This window comes from Apium graveolens, unplaced genomic scaffold, assembly GCF_009905375.1.
Source record: "Apium graveolens cultivar Ventura unplaced genomic scaffold, ASM990537v1 ctg6593, whole genome shotgun sequence".
Taxonomy (NCBI): Eukaryota; Viridiplantae; Streptophyta; class Magnoliopsida; order Apiales; family Apiaceae; genus Apium; species Apium graveolens.
In genome coordinates, this window is record NW_027419617.1 from 57,217 (window position 1) to 82,004 (window position 24,788).

Consider the following 24,788-nt stretch of genomic DNA (forward strand, 5'->3'; position numbering starts at 1 on the left):
CACTCATCAAAGAAAAAGTAAAAGAAAAGGGAATGAAAATCAGGTACTCCTTTGAGATCTAGAGTAAAAATGTGGAAGGGACGACCCAGGTGCATTGCTGGTATTAAGTAATATGCATCAGAAAAGCAAATAATTATTTTTCTTGGTGACTTTTCACACTCTATGATTACTGGAAAAATACTCTGATAATAGCATAAATTCTGATAAGCAGTCGTGACTCACTTACACTGAGAAGCCACTGTAAAATGGAATTTCAAAAGATGCATAAAACAAGCACAAAATAGTTGAGGTGGACTCGTGCATGAACTCATTCAAAAGTAAACTTCAGAATAATGACAGATTTTTAGTAAAGTTCTTAGTTATGCCTTATTTCGAAGATGTACTGAAGTGAATCAGACTTTACTCTTTGTCTGATATTTTGCTTAATGCACACACTTACACTCCATATGAATGATGAAAATTACTGTGGCATTCAATGTTGTTTTAGATGAACAGTTTATGTGTCAGATTGCATAAATTCTGAGGACAAGTTCTGATGGAAGTTCTGATAAATAAGTTCTGAAGAACCAAAATCAGAATTTGTGTGAAGAATCACAGAGAAAGGCATTCATTTTTCGAATTAAGAAATCATGTCCTGATGACTGTTAAGTTCTGATATAAGTCTAAGTGCTGATATTAAATTCCGATCCTCTATTTGACTTATTTGTGGTTAAAATCTGAAACAGTCTTATTTTAAATCAGAATATGTACGGGTGAGATATTAACAGTCAATACAATTAGGGTTAGCGGAACACGTACATGTACAGTAATATTTACTTGTTTCTTGTGCGCATTAAACCTTGTTTTACACTTCCAATGACTGTTTTCCTTCTTCCCAGTCTAGGGAGACGAGGTAGAATTATTTCTACCTGTCAGCATTAAATTCCTTGTGTCTCCTGGAATTCTATTGCCTATATAAACCAACACCTCAAATCAGCCTACACATCATTTCTTTTCTCACATACTCACTCTTTTTTCCTTCATACCAACACAATCATGGTCAACTACAATATGTTTTTAAACTATGAGACCTTCAACATGGAGTTGAGCTGTGAGGACTGGCAGCAGGAATGGCACGTAACTGTCATTCCTGATGAGATTTGGGACTCGGTTCCCCAGGAGGTTCTCACAAACCTCCTGTTCTTTTACATGGACTACCATCGCCATCTGGAGCGATTGGAAGAAGAAAGGCTGGAAGCTCTCCGCCAACAAGAGCGAATCATTCGACTCGCTATTCTTTTTGTAGAGAGTCGGAAGAAGAAATAATTTGTTTTCTTCTTCCTGTTTTTCTTCATCGTCAGCTTTGTCCGGCTTCTTAGCCAAGGACAAAAGCTGTTGATGTTGGAGTTTGTAGCTTAGGACAGTCTTGTAATGTTCTGATGTAAATTTCAATTTCATGAATGTATTCTCTTAATATATTAATGAAATTTTATATTTTTGCAAGATTTTGTCTCTGAGATGTTTTAAATTCTGTTGCATTTTTAAATCCTGATATATCCATATTCTGATGACCATTTTAATTACTGATATAAATTAAGTTTTGATTTTAAAATATCAGTACTTGTTTACTTGATTTATTTTTTTGGTCATTCTCACACTTGAATATTTTTACAGAATATTGGTTTTGCAGTGAAAATGATTAAATAACTGGGAACAGTTTAAATTTTGAATTCAAACTGACTTACCTCAATTAATGGGATTACTTGGTAAGTGGAACGGTTTTTCCTTGAAAAACTGCATGTGATAAGTAATGATTACTGTTTTCCCGTGCCCATTAACTATTCATTATTGCTGCATGTCTGACAGGTATCCAACGGTTATTTTTTTAACCATGTATAAGTAAGAGAGAGAGAAGATTATACAATCTTTTATTTACTTTTACACTTTATCTCTTTTTCTTTACTTTTACTCTCTCTCATCTCCTGACGTTGGTTTTCATACAGACATTTTATCAAATACCTTACGTGCAACCTTAATTCTCAATTTTTTTTCTCATGGCACCTAAGGATTTGATTATAGATGGAGCCAAGTTCGTTCCCAACAACTATGCTGCAATCCTAAATCATGATGAAGCTCCATCTGAGTTGCACTTTGTATAAGATCTTCTGGCACACAGTAAAATTGGGTATGCATTGACCCAGCCTCAAGTCATTTCCAGCCAACAAGTTCTAACATTTTGGCGGACTTGGCATTTTGATAATGGTGGTGCTACTGGTACTCCCAGCATTGTTTTTGAAGTCAATGATGTTGAACATGTGGTAACTCCTGGAACAGTTCGTAAAGCTCTACATTTACCAGAAGGCTGCATTTTCTCAACACCGGAGGAACCAGTTCTACAGCAGCTCATGGCCAATTTGGGGTATAAGACGAGTTTGGCTAAGCTTGGACAGTTGAAACGAGCACATATCAGAAAGGAATGGAGCTTTTTCTTCGACTGCATCACTAAAGCCTTCGGAAATAAGTGTTCCAACTTTGATGCCATTCCAATAATGAGTCAGCACATCGGGTATGCTATTATTAACCAAACTCATTTTGATTTTGCAAGTGCTGTGCTAGGCTTTATTGGGGATAGGATGACAAAGGATAGAAATGTAGTTTACTTTGCTAGATTCTGTCAGCTTATATATACCTTTTGCTGTGCTGATGACCCTCAACTAGCCAGTTCTTTATTTCCACCTTTTAAACTTGCAAAACGGGCTTTTAATGACTTGGTAAATGCTGACCTTAAGAAAATGGTGGTTAGACCTTTACAGATTCCTCAGTTTGTAAAACAGATCCTGGTAAATGCTGATCCTCAAACCTATAGATCTGTTTATCCTGATGTACAACCTACCACCACATCCCAAACACCACAACAACCATCAGAACATACCACTCATACATCTATACCTCAATCCTCTATCAGAACACATCTCAAACCTTCACAGATAGCTCAACCTTCATCATCAGCACATACTGTGAAGCCTTCATCTTCCAAGCCCAAGAGGACAAAGACTGTCCCTCAGACACCACAGAAGAGAAGGAGGATTGTTCTGAGAGATGAGTCTGATAGTGAGGAACAGGTTTCTGCATCAGAACCTGTTATGAAAGAAGCTGAGAAGGTCCCTTCTCAGAAGGATTCTGGAATTGGGGATCTAAGCTTCTCAAAAGGCTTAGAAGAATGACTTATGCTGAACCTCCCAAGGAATCCCCACCTTCAAAGAGATACAAGAAACAGAGAGCTAAAAGGCCAGCTTCAGATGATGAGGAAGCAGCAGCTAAGGAAGGAGATCAGGAATCTCTGATCTCAAAAGAACCAAAATTTGCTGAAGTTACTGCATCTCCCTCTCCATTGTCCCCAACTCAGGAAGCTGCTACAGACAAGGCAAACACACCATCTGTGTCTGCTGTACATGAAACTGTATCTCCTGTAGACCCAGGCACATGTGCTAAAATTGATATTCACAACCTGGATGTGCCTGAGGTTCTCTACTTAGAAGCTCCAACATCAATAAATCCATCAACAACACCACTTACTGAAGCTAATGAAACTCCAGAATTGTCTACAACACCTTCTCTGCATCTAGATGTTGATGATCAGAATATAGGTGAGCATCAGGATATGGCTGTTGATCAGAACTTGGAAACAGATCAGCACTTAGAGGATGATGTTGAAGCCTCAATTGCTTCTCATACTGTTATTTTATCAGAAGATGCTGATTCTGTCAGTTCTGATGCTTCAAATACTGATATTACTGGTGATGCTGCTATTAATGCAGATGTTGATGAAGCTGGTACTTCAGGACATACACCTCAACAAACTGTTCATAAATCTGAACTAGTTAAGAAGTTTGTTACAAGAGAAGCACTAGTACCTTGGAGTGAAACTCCTAGAGGAAAGGAGTGGAATAAGGAATGGAACTCAGTTACCTTTGTTCCATCTGAAAAGATTCTTGCTGAGCACTTGGCAAAAGCTGATGAAATGTTAATTAATGATGATTTCAAGACACAGCTTCGAGTCACTGCATTGAGTACTAGACATCTTCAAGGTCTCCATTCAACAACTCATGCAGAGTTACATAAAATTCAGGAAGAATTGCTCAAGCAAGAAATGACTCAGAAAATTGATAAGAAAAAATCTTGCAACCTACCTTTGACAGAGTTGCTTACATTGAGAAGACCCAAGAGAAACAACAGTCTCAGATTGATGATATTTTGAAAAATCAAGCTTCTCAGCAATCTCAACTCGATGAAATCCAAGCCTCAGTGGAATTGCTTGTCTCTCTTCTCTTACCTGCTGATGCCAAAAAGGGGGAGAAAGTAATTAAGTCCAAATGCAAAACTGTTAAGACACTGAAGGGGAAGGATGATGAAAAAGATGACCAGGGAAACTCTGGAATGGGTTGAGGTCATGGTCAAGGTAGAAGTTTCTCATCAAGAAGAGCTGAAATTACAAGTCACTGGACAAGTTCTGATGCTGGAAAAAGAATTACTTCTGCTACTGGTAAAAGGATAAGTTCTGATGAACTTTTGGATCTTGATGAAGAAATACAAGACAGCTATTTCTGAAAGAAAATCCAGGAATGGACTTTGAGAGTCTGATGGAAGAAGAAGCTAGACTTAAGTCAGAAAAAGTCAAATCTAAATCTGAAGCTTCTGTTGGTAAAAAGAAACTTCCAAAGGCCGAAGGCATTGTGATAAAAGAAAGAATAAATCCTGAAGCAACCAAGGCTAAATCACAATTGCAGATAGATCCAAGGTCCAAGGGCAAAGAGAAAGTTGGTGAACCTATCAAGATTTATGTGCCTCCTGTGGATGAAGAAATTACTGTTGAAGATGCTGATCTTGCTCTGACTTCAAGAAAAATTTCTAAGACAACCTCTGACATGGATCAAGTTGTTCAGAGTCAAGATATAGTTAGTTCTGATATCTCAAAGAAGCAAGTAACCTCTGACATAGCTCAAATTAACTTGATATCAGAAGATAAATCAAAGGAAACCTCTGACATTGCTCATGTTAAACCTTCAAAGTTCCTCCTACCAGGATTCACCAAAGCCAAACAGACTCAACCTTTGAAGACTGCTGTAAGTGGTTTTGAAGCAAGAGTGGTTACTGGAAAGGAAGCAAGAGATAAATCTGGATTGGGTAGTGCTGATGAAAGAAGAATACAGAACACAACCAATGATCCAACTTCCTTAAGTGAACCAGGTATTGGAGCAACTCCTGAAAGATTGAATCAACTAGAATCTGTACAGATGGTTTACCATACCTACTTGAGAGAACACATCTTGTTGTACTTCATGACATATGGTAGGGTTTATCATATAAGGGAAAATACCATTCCACTGAAGTATTTTGAAGAATTGGAACATGTATTATTCTTACTTCAAGTGAATGACAAAATAACAGAAAGTGCTGCAAACTATTTGAAGAGTCAAATTCAAAGACAGAAAAGGCTTTATTCTGTAAAGTCTGACAGCACATATCTTCCAAAGTACAGAGATCACAGGGGTGATATTGTTGAGATGAAGCCTAACTCTGCTAAGATTATAACTACCTTTCCGGGTTACAAGGCTGTAGAATTCAATCTTGAGTCTGACAAGGCGTATTTGATCAGACTGGATCAGGATATAAGGAAAGCTAAAATTAATGATTTCAGGGCTGCAATCTTTCAAACTGGTGAAGATTCTGCAGAACTTAAAGATGCTAAAAGGAGGATGATTGATGAACTCATATATGCTGAGAGATGTTTGTTAAAGAATTATCTCAGAACAACTCCTGACATCAGAGAGATCAGAAAGTGAAGCCAAGTCAAGATCTACAACTACTCAAATTCTGATATGAATACAGACTGAAGTTGTTATCAGATTTTAAAGTTGGTAAAGCTTTAAGGACTATAAGTTGTAGTTATCTAGTCAAACTCTCATGCATTTGTACTTAATGTTTTTGACATCATCAAATATCTGTTAACTTGTATATTATGCTAATTTACAAGTTGGGGGAGATTGTTAGATATATTTGATAATGTCATGTCTAATATGATTTATGTTTAGTTTTCAGATCTTACTTAAACAGGACAAATCAGTACTTAACTGAAATCAGCACTTATACTGAAGTCAGAACTTAAGTCATCAGTACTTAAGGTTCAGGAGATATTTATCAAAAGATAATATCAGGACTTAAAGGAAACATTCAGATAAGGAAGACGGCTGATTGAAAGGAAAAGAAGATCAAGACAAACGTAAAAAGAGATATACATGAAGAAGAAATTCTATGAAAAATAGAATATTTGGAAGAAAAGATATCTGATTGATATATTTTAGGAAGCAGAATTATATTCCATATCAATTAGTGATTATCTTGTAACTGTGTAGTATATAAACACAGACATAGGGTTTATACTATAAGTGTTATCATTATCGAGAAGATTATTCATTATAACCCTAGCAGCTCTCGTGATATTTGTTCATCACTGAGAGAGGACAGTTCCATACTGTAACAAAATTTATTGTTTTGAATAAAGTCTGTTTTCTGTTACTTGTATTATTAGAATTCGATTTGATTGTGCTATACACTGTATTCACCCCCCTCTACAGTGTGTGTGACCTAACAAATAAAACATGGAAGATTATGCCTCTTCCACCTGGTAAACGAGTTGTGAGCTGTAAATGGCTGTATAAAGTGAAGTTTAATCAGGATGGTAATGTGGAGAAGTATAAAGCTCATCTTGTTGCTCGTGGGTTTACTCAAACAGAGGGGTTGGATTATTTCGAGACGTTTGCACCAGTTGCAAAAATGAACATAGTTCGAGTGTTACTGTCATTGGCAGCTATTCATAACTGATCTGTTACTCAGCTTGATATAACCAATGCTTTCCTCTATGGAGATCTTCAGGAGGAGGTTTACATGTCAATACCTCAAGGCTACAACTTACCACAAGAGTTTGCTACTTATTCTTATGAGGTTCCCCTAGTCTGTAGGTTGATTAAATCACTCTATGGTTTAAAGCAGTCACCACGTGAATGGTTTAGTAAATTCCGTTCAGTTATTCTTGCTTATGTTTTTACAACTTATTTATCCTTGGTAATACTAATGGTTTTATGGTTGTTCTGGTATATGTTGACGATATCTTGGTTGTTGGTAATAATTCAAGTTTTATTGCTCATTTGGAAGCTTACTTGGCCGGTCATTTTAAGATTAAAGATTTAGGGCCAATCAAGTATTTTTTTGGGTATTGAAGCTGCTAGATCAGATAAAGGCAATTATCTCAATCAACGTAAGTACACATTGGAATCATCAAAGATATTAGATTTGAACAAGCTCATGTAGCCAGTGTTCCTATGGAACAAAATTATACTTTACTCAACGATGTAACTTCTCCTTTTCTGTTCAATCCAACTCTTTATAGACGGTTAGTGGGTCGTATGATTTACTTGACTATAACATGCCCTGATATATCATATACTATGCACATTTTGTCTCAGTTTCTTTCTTCTCCCCGTCAATGTCATCTTGATGTTGTTTATCGAGTTGTTTGTTACCTTAAAATTCACTGGGTCAGGGTATTCTTTTATCTGCTTCAAGTTCATTGTCCTTAACTGCATTTGCTGATGCTAACTGGGGTGGATGTCCAATTACCAGGCAGTCACTTACTGGCTATTGTGTTACATTGGGTAATTCTTTACTATCTTGAAAGGCTAAGAAACAACACACTGTTTCACGATCATCGACTGAAGCTGAATACCGTGCATTGGCTGATGTATGCTGTGAAATTACTTGGTTGCTTAATCTGTTTCATGAGCTTGGTTTTAAGGAGTTTCAGCCTGTTCAAATTTACTGTGAAAACAAATCTACTATGTATATAGCTGTTAATCCCGTTTTTCATGAACGCACAAAACACATTGAGATTGATTGTCATCTTGTGCGTCCGAAATTACATAAAAGAGTTATTTCCACTGCTTATATTACTTCAAAAGATCAACCAGCTGACCTCTTTACCAAGGCTCTGCCTTCTTATGTTGTTCAACATTTGTTGTCCAAGCTTGGGGTCCTTAATTTGTTTGCACCTCCAAGCTTGAGGGGGATGATGTAAATAAATAGGTAAATAAGATTGAGGCTTAGCTCACAACAGGACAAAAATGACAGCTCACAGATTGTCAGCTCAGCTCAGATTAAAAGTTAGTTACAGATATTAGATATAGAGAGAATGTGGCAATATATATAAGACATTGTATGTTATATAATTCATTCCGACTTCTTCCGTAAGATACACAATATACATTCTTCTTCAATAAAATATTTAGTAACAACTCAAGTAAGCTCCATTAATGGAGCTGACAAAATCTTCTTCAGAATGTGTAATGAGCTATGATATGTTATTTACTAATTGCTGACATGGTTTGACATGTTATTTAACTCTAACAGCAGCAACTTCAACACTTCATCCACCAAGCTGTGGGAAAGAAGTGGCAGGCATATGCCAAGGACCAACAAGAGGGAAAATGGCTTTTCTGTTGAGTTCTTTTGCTCTTCTAGTTGTTGGTGGTGCTGGTATACAACCATGTAACTTAGCCTTTAGCGCGGATCAATTTAATCCTTACACCGAATCTGGAAGAGAAGGCATCAGTAGCTTCTTTAAGTGGTAGTACCTTAACCTACACGTTTGCTGTAATGGTGTCCGTGACAATCATAGTGTATCTGCAGTCCAATATTAGCTGGTCTATTGGATTAGGAATTCTGACACTCTTTATGTTCTTTTCTTGTGTAATTTTTTTGTTGTGTAGCAGGACGTTCTGATGGATTTTCTACGATAGGACAAAATGAACTTTTTAAGAGTAAAGCCCTGAAAACATGAAGAGTATAGCTACATCATGTCTTTTCTGTGCATTTGCGGCATCAAGTTACTTGAGTAGTTTAATGCAAACGATGTTTCGAAGATTGACAGAAGGTAATGTTGTAATTAATATTATTATTTACTAGCTTAAATCCCGTGTGATGCACGTGTTAGGCTTGCTAAGCAGGCCTAACTCCACATTAGTATGATATTGTCCGCTTTGGGCCGAGCCCGCACGGGTTTGGTTTTGGGCACATCCCAAAAGACCCCATACTAGTGGAGTTATCTGACTGCTTATATTCTAGCAATCTGCCACTCCCACAAACGATGTGGGACAACTCCTAACAATCTCCCCTTCACACATCGGGCTCGACACCTGTCGGATCTGCTTCCTGATTGTGTAATCTGGCTCCCCTCTTGACCCATACTGGAAGTCCATCTGGCTATCTGCTCCCCCTAGGCCCATACTGGAAGGCCCGTCTGCCATCTCCTTGAGCCCATTCTGGGGCAAGCCCATCCGCCTCTTCCTAGGTCACTTCTCGAGCCCATCTGAGATTGTTATGGACCGTTTATAACTTGAAACTCTGATACCACTTGTTGGGCTTGCTCAGCAGACCTAACTCCACATTAGTATGATATTGTCCGTTTTGGGCCGAGCCCTCACGGTTTTTGATTTTGGGCACCTCACAAAAGGCCTCATACTAGTGAAGTTATCTGACTACTTATATTCTAGCAATCTGCCCCTCCCACAAACAATGGCCCCTCCGTTAATATTTAAAAAAAAATATTTATCCCGTCATATTATAATTTTAATATATTTATATAAATATATAAAAATTACAAATTTATAATAAAAATAATATGATAGTTTAGTAGTATAGGTATATTATATCTAGTAGCTTAATAATGTAATAGTTTGGCGGATATATAATAATATTTATTTATTTATTTAATAATAGAATATGTTGTGATTGTAATTTAGTAGGATAATTAGTAGACTATATGTAGTAGTTTAATAATTTAGTAGTTTAGCAGATATATAATACAATTTATTTATATATTTTTAATAACCAATATTGGAGAATAACCGTTGAATCAAATTATACCCACATTCCGGTTCTTATAGTATAGTATAGATTCCAATATTTGTTTGCTTCAAAAGAAAATTAATAATTTTAAGTATGAGTTCTTTTATTTAAGACTTTTCACTTGTATGACCTTTTGTTTTCGGAGACATTTCACTTTAAGACCTTCTAGATTTCATTTTCCCCTCATCATTATTTGTGACATATGACCTTCTAATTATCTTGGAGTTACAAATTTTCACTCCTAATAAAGGAGATCTATACCTCTCCTTTTAGATGGAGAACCAAAAATGTATTCTCATATTATATACACACTACTCCCTCTGTCCCAAAATAAGTGTGGCTTTGACTTTTGACACGCTTTTTAATGTACTAAAAAAAGATATTTACATATATTTTTTTTCAATTTTTTTTTTCTGAATTAAAATTTTACATTTATATTTTTATTTAGAAAAAAAAAATTATAAAAAAAATGTATGCAAATACCTTTTTTTAACACCTCAAAATACGTGTCAAAAGTAAAAGCGACACTTATTTTGGGACGGAGGGAGTAGTTGATAACCCGTGCGAAGCAGTTAATTTATTTAAATAATTTTTAAAATCATAATAATATAAGTGTCATGTAAAAATTTATAATTTTTACTCAGAAAATCTAACTCAAACTATTGAGTACGATATTGATGTTAATTATACAATTTCAAAAAAATTATTATTTCATTAAAATATATTATTGAGTCATATGAGAAATAAGATTACTGAGTTATAATTAATATTAGAATTGCAATTAAAAACGGGTAAAATAAAAAAATATTATAAGTCATATAAAAGTAAAAGAAGAATAAATATTATACATTTAGAGTTTTACTTGAAAGAATAAGTGATGATATACATGAAAAAATAAGTGAAACCAAAACTTGGTAATAAAGGTTATTAATTAATATTTTGGGCAATGATAAAAAGGTGTTTTCTATATGTTTCCCTGTACTACACCGGTGAGGCTATGTCGTGTAACGCTGGAGGTTGATTGTTATGAGTCCGTGTGTATGTAGCGAGGCAAATTCAACTTTAGCGAAGTGATTAATTTCATGTCATACTTTTATTCATATAGGTAATCCTAATTTTATTTGTTATCATCGATTTTTTCGCTATTATTACTTTTATTATTAGATGAAGTATACTTATGATGTTGACCACATGAATCAGAGTTTTAGCCTTATTTTTCTTGAGATATAAGGTCGAGATCTCGAACATATTTATTTTTGAACAATTGAAAAATATTTCATCTATTTTTTGATTTATAATATCCGACTTAAGCATTATTTTTCTTTCTCGTATAATGTTAAGTTAGTATAATCTATTTAATAATTGGTTTATCGTTGTGACTCAATAACCTTTTTAAACATTTTAAAGTTGAATCTGTATTTGTTAAACGATTTATACCAATATATCGAGATTGAGCTGCAATGAATAACGGAGAAAAGGGGTGGTTAGCAGAAGATCTTAACCAGGGTAAATTAGACTATATCTTCTACATCATTGTGGCAAGCAAAGACACCACCTCTGGCCCTGAGGTTGCATTGCAAGAATTAAAATCTTAAGAGCCTCTTGTTTGATGCATTAATGAAATATTATATCCAATGAAGAGTCTGCATGCACACTGTTAAATACGTGCATATATTTAGTTCTTGGTCCTTGTTTGATGCAATGTATTGAAATTTATAACGTAAAGTTCTGTACATGGAATCGAAATGAACCCCTCATCCTGAGTATATAGTTTCAATTCAAAATGAAAGTTATAAATTAATCTGGTGAATAAAAAGAAAAACCTGTTAGTAAAATGAACGCAGTAACATTGTGAATAAATAGCCGTGCAAATTTTAGTAAAATCCGTGTAAATAGCATTGTAGCAACACATACTAAAGATTATATTAACAGCGGAGACACCAAAAGATGCAACATATCTTACATGATTTTCAAACCTTCCAAATTAAACGATTCACATTTTTCCCGTCTTTGTCTGTTGCCTATATATAAACAAACAGACATGGGATTTTTGTTTTCTTCTTCTCAAGAAAAGTTTCTGGTTCCCTGATTTTGCCAGAACAATATTAGTTTCTCTGGACATTGCCGGAGAAACTAATACGTTCTTAAATTTGCTTTGGTATCCATATACAACCTGCTACTATTAGTCCGTTTGTCGGACTAATCGTAGCAGAGAGTTGTTTGATTTGTCCTTGTTGACATTTTTTTCCAGGGGCGAATTATAATATTTTTCTAAGCAATGGATAAAGAGGAGATGGAATCCATAAGTATAAGTTATGAAAAGATAGTCCAAATTAAAGATGAGACCAAGGACCAAGAAAATGATGAACCTCAGGTCAACTACAGAGGAATCAAAGCCATGCCATATATTATAGGTATGTAAATCAAGATTTTTTTATTTATTTCCATTTTTTCTTGAATGTTTTAAAGGAAGAGTCAGGACTCAGGAGCTACCTTACAGGCTAGTTTATGTTGTAGATGTTCATTAACATGTTATATTTTTTTCAGGAAACGAGACATTTGAGAAGCTGGGATCAATGGGGCTCCTGGGGAACCTCATGGTTTATTTAACAACGGTTTTCAATATGCAAGGCACTGAGGCTACGACTATTATGAGCGCGTTCAATGGCACCACCAATTTGGCTACCTTAGTTGGCGCTTATCTTTCTGATACCTACTTTGGTCGCTACAAGACTCTCGGTTTTGCATCGATTGCATCTTTTGTGGTACTTACTTTTCATGACTTCTTACTAATCAGATTAACCTTTTTACAAATGAAAAACAGATTGTTGAAATTGGTCCTTGCTTGTGAATGAAGGGGTTACTTGTAATAGATTTAACAGCAATAGTGAACTGGCTGCATCCTCCCATGTGTGGACCAAAAGAGGTGTGCACTGGACCAACTTCATTCCAATTGTTTGTTCTATGCTGTGGTTTTGCCCTAATGGTGATCGGAGCTGGTGGCATCCGTCCCTGCAACATGGCCTTCGGAGCTGATCAGTTCAATCCCAACACTGAATCTGGGAAAAGGGGAATTAATAGTTTCGTCAACTGGTACTTTATCACTTTGACATTTGCTCAAATGGTATCTTTGACATTGATAGTCTATATCCAAACAAATATCAGCTGGTCCATTGGTTTGGCAATTCCAGCCATTTTCATGTTCATATCATGTATAGTCTTCTTCATGGGATCAAAAATATATGTCAAAGTGAAGGCTGAGGGCAGCCCAATCACAAGTGTGTTACGAGTTCTTGTGGCTGCTTTCAAGAAAAGGCATTTGCCACAACAGCTTTCCCTTTCTCTCTTCAACTATGTACCTCCCAAGACTATCAGTTCTAAGCTCCCTCACACTAAGCAATTTAGGTAAGTAAACAATCTGAGATGACAGAAATTAAATATTATACCCATACCATTGTCTAAATAATCTTGGTAATATGTTATCAGCTGTCTGGACAAATCAGCCGTAATGACAGAAGAGGATAAAATCAATCCAGATGGTACACCAATGAAACCATGGAACCTCTGCAGTTTGCAGCAAGTTGAAGCAGTTAAATGTCTCATCAGGGTATTACCCATATGGGCATGCGGCGTCATCTACACCGCTGCAACAGCTCAACAGCACCAATTTATAGTCTTTCAAGCCATGCAATGTGATAGGCGTATTGGAAAGAACAATTTCATGATCCCACCAGCAACTTACGTAGTCTTTGTCATGCTCAGCTGCACCATCTTTCTAACCATTTACGACAGAATCATAGTTCCACAACTCCGTAAAATAACAGGAAAAGAAGCAGGAATCACACTCCTACAAAGAATCGGATGTGGTATGTTCCTCGTCATAGCAGTATCGATTTATCTGCATTTATCGAACAAAAGAGAAGGCACTTGGCTCTTACAGAACCAACTGTAGGATTCCAACCTCATCGTGGCCCGATTTCATCTATGTCTGGATTTTGGTTGATTCCACAGCTGACACTCAACGGAATAGCTGAAGCGCTTACTTCAGTTGCATTAGTAGAGTTTTATTACAAGGAGTTCCCCGAAAACATGAAAAGTATAGGAGGTTCATTCTACTGCATGGGAATGGCAGCTGGTAGCTACTTTTATGGTTTTCTGATCATCATGGCTAAGAAGACTACATTACATTCTGCTACTGGAGCCTGGTTATCAGAAGATCTTAACAAGGGTAAATTGGATTATTTCTATTACCTTTTAGCTGCACTTTCAGCAGTTAATGCACTAGTTTTTCTAGTTTGTTCCAATTGGTACAAGTACAAAGGGACTCAAGATAATGAAACTAGTTCAACTGAGATGGAACCAAAACAAATGGATTAATACAAGTTAGTCTCTTTCAGCCCTGAATGCATATGATGTTGTTTTGGTAATGTATAGGCTCTTCATCTCAAATACTTGAATCAGAGTATAGACTGGATGTTATCTTTTACCTCATGGGATCAAAAAACAGTAACGGTCCATATAAATTACGAAATTTTGGGTTGTTTGGTTTGAAATTTTCATTTCAAAACTCATATTTGATGTTTTAGTTGGACAAAAGTTTATTACGAAACTCATACCTCAAAAAGTATGAGTTTTTGATATTCAAAAGGTTAGGACTTGTGAGATATGGGTTTGGTGTATAAATTTTGTTTTTTCTTCTTTTCGTCTCCATTATAAAATTGCAAAAAAATGCTTAGTATTAAATTAAATCAGTAATTCTAAACATATAAAAAAGTAATTTAATTAATTATAATTAATGATGTTTAATAAACGAGTATAAGTGAAGCACAAGTTTGCTCACAAACAATCAGTAGAGCAGTTTAAAAAGGATCGAGTTCACTAATATTTTGCATATATTATTTACTCGATTAATCTTAAAATATAATTTATAATTTTACAAATTATATAAGGATCAAATACTAGTCTTTATCTTATAATGATAAACACGATCACTATTGACACACACTTATTTCTAAATCTATATCATTCTATTTTTCAAGTCAAATTTGAAGAAAATATCCAAATTTATTTTATATTATTGGGAAATTCAAAATTTTAGAAATCGTATATTCCTTGTTAAATTGTCGATGTCAAAATTTTATTATGTTTTGATACTTAAATTTTGTATTTGTATACTAAAAAATTATTTAATGGTGTTTATAAAAATTTGAAAAATTGGAAATGAATAGATTGTGATATCAATGTTGCTAATTTTCTTACGAAAAAATTAAGTGTTTAACTTAAAAAGATAAACAAAAATTTTAAAATAATTAAATTATTAATAAGTGACAACAAAAATGTACTAGTAAAAATATTTAAGTGTTTGGTAATAATTTATTACTTATAATACATATAAACTTTATCCGAGACAAGTTATCCGAGGTAACCGTATTTATTTCGTGAAAACGAAAACGTACAAGTGCCGAGTCCGAGTTGATTCCGAACTAAACGAGCCGAGTTTGAGCGTACAAAGAGTAAATTTGAAATTATTTGTTTAAAATTTTGAATGTAATATATTATAAAGTACATTAACTATAATTTATATTGATAAGATATTTAATTTTTTTGATCATATAATAAATGTAATTTCAAGTCAGTATAAAAAATCAAACAAAGACTGTTAAAGTTGAAAAACATGGACTGGGAGCATGTAATACTGGCTATTAATATAAAATATAAAGTTAACTTTGAATAATATCAAACAAACATCTTCAAACTAATCATTAATAATAAAAAATACAATCAATTATTTATACTAATCCAGTTAGAATTATATTAACATAACATTTCTATCTATAACATCTCTATCTATTTCAAAAAAATTAAAATCATAGAATTTCAATCGACAAAAATAACTAACAAACGTCATACGTGCTTGGACAAACAACATATAAAAAACATACTCCCTCTTTTTTTTTTTTTTTTTTTACACTTTTCTTTTTGGATGTACTATCTATTCCTTTACATTTTAAAATTTACCAAAAATACTCAATGGGTCCCTCATTTCCCTACTTTTCCTCCCTTTTTATACTATAACAAATAAAAGGACGGAGGGAGCATTACGTACTAAACCCTTTCACAAGACTTGAGCTACCGTCTTTGTTTTTCTTCAACTAGAGGATTGTGTTGATGATCGAGGATACTAATTAATACAAGTATGGCGGAAAGTAAAGTTGGTACGTATGTGTTATACGGCAGCTCACTTCTTCTTGGACTTGTTTGCAGGGAGGTGATTGATAAATACGACAACTACAAGGCGGCTAAAAAAGAATCAAATAATCCCCCGACGACGATTCCAGTTGCTGTTTCTACCACAAACCCTCCCTCCTCCGATACCGTCAATCAAGTTTCTACCAAAAACTCTTCGTCCCCCGTTGTCGATCAAGTTCTTGTTTCTGCCAAAAAATTCCCTCCCCCATCAAATAATCCCGCGAAGACGACTCCGGTTGCTATTTCTACCAAAAACCCTCCCTCCCTCGATACCGTCGATCAAGTTTCTACCAAAAACTCTCTGTCCCCCGTTGTCGATCAAGTTCTTGTTTCTGCCAAAAAATTTCCCTCCCCCATTGTCGTCGATCCACTTCATGTTTCTACCAAAAATTCTCCCTTCCCCCGTTGTCGTCGATCCAGTTCATATTTCTACCAAAAACCAGTTCATATTTCTACCAAAAACCATCCTCCCTCATTGTCGTCGATACAGTTCTTGTTTCTACCAAAAACCCTCCCTCCCCCGTTGTCATCGATCAAGTTTCTACCAAAAACTCTCCCTCCCCTTTTATAATCGATCCAATTCTTATTTTTACCAAAAACTCTCCCTCCCTTGTCGTCGACGATTCAGTTCCTGTTTCTACCAAAAACGTTCCATTGCCCGTTGCTGTCGATCCAGTTAATGTTTTTACCAAAAACCCTCCCTCCCCCGTTGTCGTCGATCCGGTTCATGTTTCTACCAAAAACCCTCTCTCCCCGGTTGCCGTCGATCCAGTTCTTGTTTCTACCAAAAACTCTCCCTCCCCGTTGTCGTCAATCCGTAATACGCATTATTTATGTTTATGTTTTATCTAGTTCTACACGTATATTCGTATGATTCAATGACTACATAGTATGAAGAGTTGATGACTAATTATAATTATTTTTTATGATTATTATCTAATATTTGTTTTAACTTTTTGTAGAGAGAACTTTAAATTTGCTTTTATTCTTGGTACTTCTGAATCAAGAATCAACCATTTTTAGATGTCTTTTTTCCTAGTACTTGATTATGATACAAACCAAACATATTTGGTATGTCTACAATCGGGGAAGAGTAATAGTTTATACTACTCCAAGGAGAGACTGTTAACATGAAGATCCGACTGGTCGACTAGATACTTATAGGTTGCCTATGCTTTAATGATTAATCCTGGCGAAATAGGCAAAGATAGGGCTGGTACAGTAGTAATAAGATGAGGAATTTACCTATTCTAGAGAGTAGGTAATATCACAGCCCTGCAAGGTACTGAACCTAAGAGGCCTGGTTCAGTTCAAGGGTAAGACTCTTACTATATGAAGTATAAACAAAATATATATAATTGCTCCACATCCCAGTTTAGCTGTATTGCTGGGGATAGCAAACCCCTGACACGACTGAATAACAATGTATTTAAACACAGGAAATTACAACTGACAGAAAGACAACCTAAGAGCTGAAGGGGAAGCATAATTCTCAATATGTATCAGAGTAGCCTAAGTACATACTTATGTTCTTAGACGGTGTATGATTGCTGAATTGTATCAATATCGAGACCCTTCAATCTCACTACTGATTCAACATGACCCTTGAGTGTGTGTAGTTCCCTTAACCTGCATGTATACAATGTGGATCAATAAACTTTTCTTTCATATTCCCGAACCAATTATATTGCTGATTTTAATCAAGCTACTTGCCTGGCAATTTCGGCTCTTCTTTTAGCTTCCTCGGCCATCTGATTAAGCTCGGTAAAATTTGATTTGTCATTAAACATCTTGGTATCCGGTACTTCAAGCCCGTGGAGGGTTCTTTGTGCATGTGCCCATTTAAGCTCCCGCTGTTCCTTTCCAAAATCCTTTTGCCTAGTGAAAGCAACCTGCCCCCGAAAAAGAAACCATTTTTTAAAAATAAAAATAAATTATATTGGACAGATAAAATGTAAAGCATAACAATGGTCTGATTTTGGGTATATCAGACAGACATACCCTTCGCTCTAGAACAAGATCCCACGCTCTTCCACTTAGAGCATATCTGATAAAGAACTTTATGATGTCAAGGGGAAAGTAGAAGACGATATTGTAAAGCCAGATTACGCCAGCCCATCCCCATCCAATTCCTTCAATTGCAGCAAAATTCCAATTCGCATAAACCGCAATCAAGGTAGCAATCTGCTTGTCGTAGAAATTAAGACTAAGAATCATTTCCATAGATCAATAAAGCACCCATTAATGTGAAAGGATAATTGCCTCACCAATTGCGCAACTGCAAATGCCGCGACGAGCAACAAACCAGGACGCTCAACAAAAGACCAACTTCGAGATCTTGTGACAAATATAAGTGCTTGACTTATAGTGCTTACTTGAAGATATATAGCAGAAGCAAGCTTCTTAAAGTCATCATGAGCGGTTTTCTCAAGTGAACTTACCCCGAATGTATTCTTACATGTCAGAAAAAAAGAAAATTATCAGTACAATCCCAAATGTATTCTGACATGTTAGATGAAAAGAAAATTATCAGTACAACTAAATTGTCCCATCATCACTAAACTGTTAGTGACTTGACTATAAAAATGGTGCCAATTAAAAAAACCGTTGTCTGGCAAGCACAAAATGACAAGGTTAAATGAGAAAATCTAGTAAGCTCAAAGAAGTCTAATATCATCACCAATGGAGGTGATATCTATGAGCGGTCAATGATAGGCTACTGAAGCGGATTACAAGTGGCCAACAACATTACGCATTGCAGCATCAAAATCTTATAACAGAATCATACATTAAATGATTGACGTTTAATACTTCGGTTATTGATTTAAGAAAATTATGGTTAGCAGGTAGGTCCCTTACCGGAAAGAAGTTTGTTTTATACGCAGCCCAGAAAAATATAACCGTCATCATTGCCAAGTAACTACCAAGAACAATACCGGTGGTAAAAATCTCAGCAAGCTTCCAGCTATCTGGTAGAGGAGATGGTTTTACCCTATCCTTCGAAATTGTCATGATAGTACCTGGCATCAACAGCTACTAGTTTAGACAGAAATCATGGAGTTCGTCATCGTAATAAATCTTTAGAGATTTTAATATTAGTTGTACAGGGAATTGCAGAATATCATTTGTTATTACTTGACATATGTTCTTAATAATGTTATTGTTCAACTCAATTTTCTAAGGTTCAAAACCTTAAAGATATATCTGAGAATCAATACTGCCTGCAAGTGTGTAAGGAGAAGAAGATTCTTGAGCGCTGCAGAAGAAAGAACATACCATCATTGAGAATAGCAATGATCAGCACCATAAAGGGTGGAAAATCAAATTTCCATATCAGGGCTAGCAGCATAAATCCAACCTGTTGCAAACAAAAAGCAGTAGGGGAAATTATTCCATAGAATGATATGGACACTGCACTCCAACAACCCAACATAATGACTATGAGTTACTAATAAACAAAGGAAAGGATGGAGAGAACGCCACTAATAACGTACCACGATACGGATTGTGATAGATACAGCATATATCTGTCAAACAGTAGAAGAATTGAATGTGATGAGTTCAGATGTAAAAGTGGCATATTAAGAAAATATATTTGCGCATCACATCAATACAGAAACTCTAGACGCATGTCACGTGTAAGAAATAAAATGGTACTAAATCGTAAACCACCAGGAAGTCATATATATAGTAACACATCTCTATTACAATATTGAAATGAGGATTACCGTATAGTTTTTCATTCTTTGGAATATTGCACGACTGGTCAAGACAGCACTTATAATGACACTGAGTCCCGGTTCAGTTAGTACAATATCAGAAGCACTGCGTGCTGCATCAGTTGCATCAGCCACAGCAATTCCAATATCAGCCTTTTTAAGAGCAGGAGCATCATTTACACCATCACCCGTCATTCCACAGATGTGTTTCCTCGCTTGTAACCGCTTCACTATTTCATATTTGTGCTCTGAAATAATATATCAAACCATGAAAGCAATCCAAAAACCTAGGCTGAAACCTATACAATCATATCTTTTCAACCTCCCACAAGTACAAATGAAATGACAAAAACAAATGGCGGACCTGGAAAAACACCAGCAAAACCATCTGCTTTTTCTATGAGCTCATCAATTGGTAACGCAGCAATGGACTCATCTTTGTTCTGTCCCAACAAAGCAGAAGAAGGATACATGTTGGTACCCATACCTAAGCGACGACCGGTTTCTTTTCCAATGGCCAGTTGATCCCCTGATATAAGTTTCAACTTCAGGAATGGAAAACTATATATATAAAAAGAGAGAGACGGATAGTTAAGACACTAAAAATTGAGTATGTTTTATCTTGCCACTTATTTCCAGATGCAACTAAAGAAAAGCATATTTCAGGAATTTTTTCCATTTAAAGCCTCTGGTCCAAGAGGTTGTTTTTGCTACCATTTTGTCCACACCCAGGCGGCCAGGCATGACTCATTAATACATATTAGATAAGGTAATTAAGATATTACTGGAATACCTATTTCACTCTATATTATTGATTTATATATGTGTTTGACTACTGTAACTGCAGACATTTATTTAGAGATATCTCACTTAAAATTTATATTAATGGTTTCAGGCTTGAAATTAAAATGCATCTTCTCTTCATATTAACAGATTCAGGGTTGAAATTAACATGCATCTCTGCGTGCATACATATTAAACGGCTAAACACCACAAAAAAAAATTCTTCCCGGAGAGAATGATACTGTCAAATACTCAAATGGACATAAAGATAAGCTTCATTTATATTACTTAAAACATAGTTTCAAGTGAGTTTATGTTGACATTGAGGGGATATTTTTCTTTCTAGATGTGGCATTTACAGCACTTCCTTCAACTAAACCATTTTAGTGGATCCTTGAATATAACCTTAGATGAATAAAAGAAGCACCTGTAATCATCTTAACATTTACTCCAAGATTTAAAGCTCTCCTAATTGTCTCTGCACTGTCATGCCTTGGCGGATCAAAGAGAGGCATGAGACCTACAAACTGCCATGGGCCACCGGCACTCTCCTTCCTACACTCTGGAACTTCCTGCATGGAAACAACGAAGGGCAAAAATGACAAGTGCAACAACTAGATAGAGGAAATACCTGTTTACATCATACAGTTTTGAAGGAAGAAGAAGAAAACCAGTACCTGGTACGCTACAGCCAGTGACCGCAATCCTCGCTCTGCAAACTTATCAATTATAGAATGAACCCTACGTTCTATATCTGACTTGTTGTGGGCGAGATGTAAAATCTGAAGTCATATAAAAGAAATAAAAATTAAAGCCAACTAATTGAGCAAGATGATATCGTCATAGACATAAGCATAACAAACATATAGCAATACCTGTTCTGGGGCGCCTTTGCTAACCCGGTGCATTTTACCTTCACGATCAAGATAGGTCAAAGCTGTACGCTTGTCAGTGGGATTGAATGGAAGGAAGTGTAGTTCTTGAACACCAGCACGTGCCTGCCAGGGGTGACAATTCCCTTGGTGAGTCAGCATGAGTAATTTAAAAGGTGTATGAATGGAACTTGTTTTACTCGATTGCTCACCTCTTTTGGATCAGCAAGCATGTTAACTATAGCAGTGTCTATAGCATCTTGGTTTTCTGTCCGGGAGGCTCGAGCTGCCATCAAAACAACAGTATCTGCATCTACTCCTTTGACGAATACCTGCGGAGAATAAATGAGGCTCAATTTCAAAAGATTAGCTAATATTAGCTCATAACCACATTGATTAACATGGATAAACAGACCTCGATCAGATTTTTGTCAACTGTAAGCTTGTTTAGTGTCAAAGTTCCTGTTTTGTCACTACAAAGTACATCCATTCCTGCCATCTCTTCAATTGCTGTCATTCTTTTTGTAATTGCACCCTGTTATTGTTGGCATGCTTCAGCACCAAATTTCCGAAATTATACTACTCAAAGCAATCAAGGGAATAAAGTAAACCTGTTGGGCCAAACGGTGAGAACCAATTGCCATTGTTACAGATAAAACCGTGGGCATAGCAATAGGAATTCCACCAATTAGAAGCACAAGAAGATTGTCAATTCCCGGGCGATATTTTCTATCTTGGATGGGGTATTGTACGATAACCTCTATAATCATTCCCACAGCAATAGAGCATATACAAAAGTTTCCAATTGCAGTCAAAACCTGTCACGCCGTGGATGGAAATAAAATTAAAATCGACTTTACGGAGAACAAAAATAAAGAACAAAGACAACTGTGTTCACTTACTTTCTGAAAGTGACCCACTTGATTAGTGGAATCTACTAGGTGAGCAGCCTTTCCGAAAAAGGTATGAACCCCGGTGGCAATGACCACAGCCTCAAGCTCTCCCTGCTTACACGTAGAACCAGAATACACACCATCCCCGGGGCCTTTGGTCACCGGAAGAGACTCTCCAGTCAAAGCAGACTGCACAATGTGAAACATTTATTTAAGCAACTGTGATGTAGAATGGTAGCTAATGGCCAAATTTCAACAGCATAGTCACCTGGTCAATTTTTAAGGGATCGCCTTCAAGCAGACGAGCATCTGCAGGAACTATATCTCCCAGTTTTATACTGATGATATCCCCCGGAACCAAAATTGCAGCATCTTCCTCATTCCACTTTCCGTCTCGGAGAACCTTAGTAAAAATGATAACTAAATAATTAAGCTCTTTTATATTAAATAAAGCTACGTTGCTATTAACTTAATGATGCTCTTGCATTCTGTTGGCAGGTGAAGAGTAAGTGGTTGAACAGTGGAAGTGAAAGCTTTGTTGAAGCTCGTTTCGTAAGTTGATAAGGTAAGAAAAAAATCTCCCCGCCCTTCCAAAAAAACCCTTTCATCACTACAAGTCGTGCACCAAAAGATATAAAAAGATGTAATCACCCATGATAATATAGAAGTCTGGACATGTGACTTTCACATTTCTTTTTGACCAAAGAAAGAAAAAGGTCTTCCCGCTCCATGATAATTCAGAAGGATACAATCACCTCCGCAATCCCTCCAAAAAGTGTAAAACATGCTGAAACCATATTCAAATTCTAATACCTTGGCTTTTGGAGCAAGACGTGCCATAAGAGCAGCTGCCGCATTTCCTGCATTGTTTTCCTCGATAAAACTAATAGTTGAGTTAATCACAAGCAAAGTAATGATACCAACGAAATCTTGCCAATCAGGCGGCTTTCCCTGCAAGAACATCAAAAATTAATGATTGGTAAAATGTTTGCAAACTAAAAGCAAATGAATAACAGAGAGTCTTTTTGATTCAGAAACCAAATAAACAAACCAAATAAACAGTCTTACGCCTCCGTTAGCAAGGGCAATTGCCATGATTGCAGCAGCTTCCATAACCCATGACAAAGGATTCCACATAAACCCCAAAAACTTCAAGAATTTCCTTTCCTGCACACAACCAAAATAACACAATTCATCAGGATAAAGCACTAAAACAAGCACACAAAACAATAAACAAGTACAAACACAACATAGACCAAAACCAAAGGCAATGTTGCCAACATCAAATTTTACCACCACCTTGACAAACCATCAACAAATTTACAACAATAAAGCTAAGCATAATCATATGTGATATGACCAACTTAAATAGATTCCAAAATGAGAAACATAAGTAAAAAACAAGTGGTCCCAGGATAACATAAGTACCTTTACTTCCTCAAGCTTGTTGTGTCCAAAAATAGTTAATCTCTCAGCAGCACCAGAACTAGTAAGACCATCTTTACTACATCTCAGATTCTCAAACACTTCCTCAATGGGAATGCTTTCCTACACACACAAAAAATCATAAAATCATCAACAAAATAAACACACAACATAACTATACACACATAAAAACTTCACAGAACACAGTTAATAGATCCATTACCAAATCAACAGTTTCTTTGAGCACAGCTTCAAGAACTTCAGGCTTATCCTCCATCTTTTTTCACTGTCTATAAAATCAAAAAAAGATTACAACCCATTAAAATCCCACCTAAGATAAAGCTAAAAACATACAATTTCAAGAAAGTGTAGTTAAAATTTCAAGAAATGTAAAAGGAGAAAGTTTTAATAATTGAAATTGCAAAAGGGAAAAAGCAAGGAGAGATTTGTAAGAAGGGAGAGGATGAGGGTAGACCCACCAATACCAAATCTACAAGAAGTGGAACAGCTCAAACTCAGAGAGAAGTTAGTAGTGTACTAGTAACTGTTACAAGCCCCTTCCTGTTTTACTGTTTTTTTAAGCTTTATATAATAAACCTGAGAAAACGAGGAGACTATATAATAATAGAGGTTTTCTAAAAAAATAAGAAAAAATGTTGTGCGGCAACAAATTGGTGTTCATAATTATATCATATCCTATATAGAATTGGAGTAACGGGGTTTTGGTGGTATGGTTTCATCGTCATACACGGTGGATTGCAAGTGAAGTGTAGGTCTAATAGGTCTACTAATTTATTAGGTGATAAAGTGTAGATATAATATATTTATATTTCATTTATTCTCTTATACTATTAATAGAGAAATTGAACCATAAATACATATTTTTAAATGATATAAAACAATAATAA

The 24,788-nt window shown here is 35.8% G+C and overlaps 1 protein-coding gene and 1 pseudogene across 2 annotated transcripts; one reads left to right on the plus strand and one right to left on the minus strand.

The window, feature by feature from the left end:
* The first annotated feature begins 12,012 nt into the window (after positions 1–12,012).
* Positions 12,013–14,637, plus strand: LOC141703369 (protein NRT1/ PTR FAMILY 2.9-like; annotated as a pseudogene).
* A 2,884-nt stretch (positions 14,638–17,521) lies between these two features.
* Positions 17,522–24,496, minus strand: LOC141703374 (plasma membrane ATPase 3-like). 2 transcript variants are annotated; one of them, XM_074506905.1, is made up of 22 exons: positions 24,360–24,496; positions 24,104–24,170; positions 23,884–24,003; positions 23,524–23,622; positions 23,269–23,406; positions 22,724–22,858; positions 22,465–22,644; positions 22,174–22,380; positions 21,978–22,097; positions 21,775–21,894; positions 21,566–21,688; positions 21,368–21,472; positions 21,118–21,262; positions 20,272–20,436; positions 19,917–20,155; positions 19,683–19,715; positions 19,465–19,546; positions 19,048–19,208; positions 18,456–18,641; positions 18,190–18,372; positions 17,902–18,080; positions 17,522–17,817 (listed from the first exon to the last, which is right to left on the minus strand). In XM_074506905.1, exons 2-22 carry the CDS (start codon positions 24,155–24,157, stop codon positions 17,721–17,723), a joined length of 2,871 nt encoding a protein of 956 aa, XP_074363006.1. In that variant the 5' UTR covers positions 24,158–24,170; positions 24,360–24,496; the 3' UTR covers positions 17,522–17,720. The 2 variants fall into 2 exon arrangements, with proteins under 2 accessions (XP_074363006.1, XP_074363005.1); XM_074506904.1 differs by lacking the exon at positions 24,360–24,496 and having other exon boundaries at positions 24,104–24,317.
* Between the last annotated feature and the right edge of the window lie 292 nt (positions 24,497–24,788).

Coding starts and splice junctions, on each gene's coding strand:
- LOC141703374 (XM_074506905.1), bottom strand. CDS start 24,157: ATGGAGGATAAGCCTGAAGTTCTTGAAGCTGTGCTCAAAGAAACTGTT. Junction 23,623..23,883: donor ACAAGCTTGAGGAAGTAAAG/GTACTTATGTTA, acceptor GGTTGTGTGCAG/GAAAGGAAATTCTTGAAGTT. Junction 19,209..19,464: donor CATTGCTATTCTCAATGATG/GTATGTTCTTTC, acceptor TGTTGATGCCAG/GTACTATCATGACAATTTCG.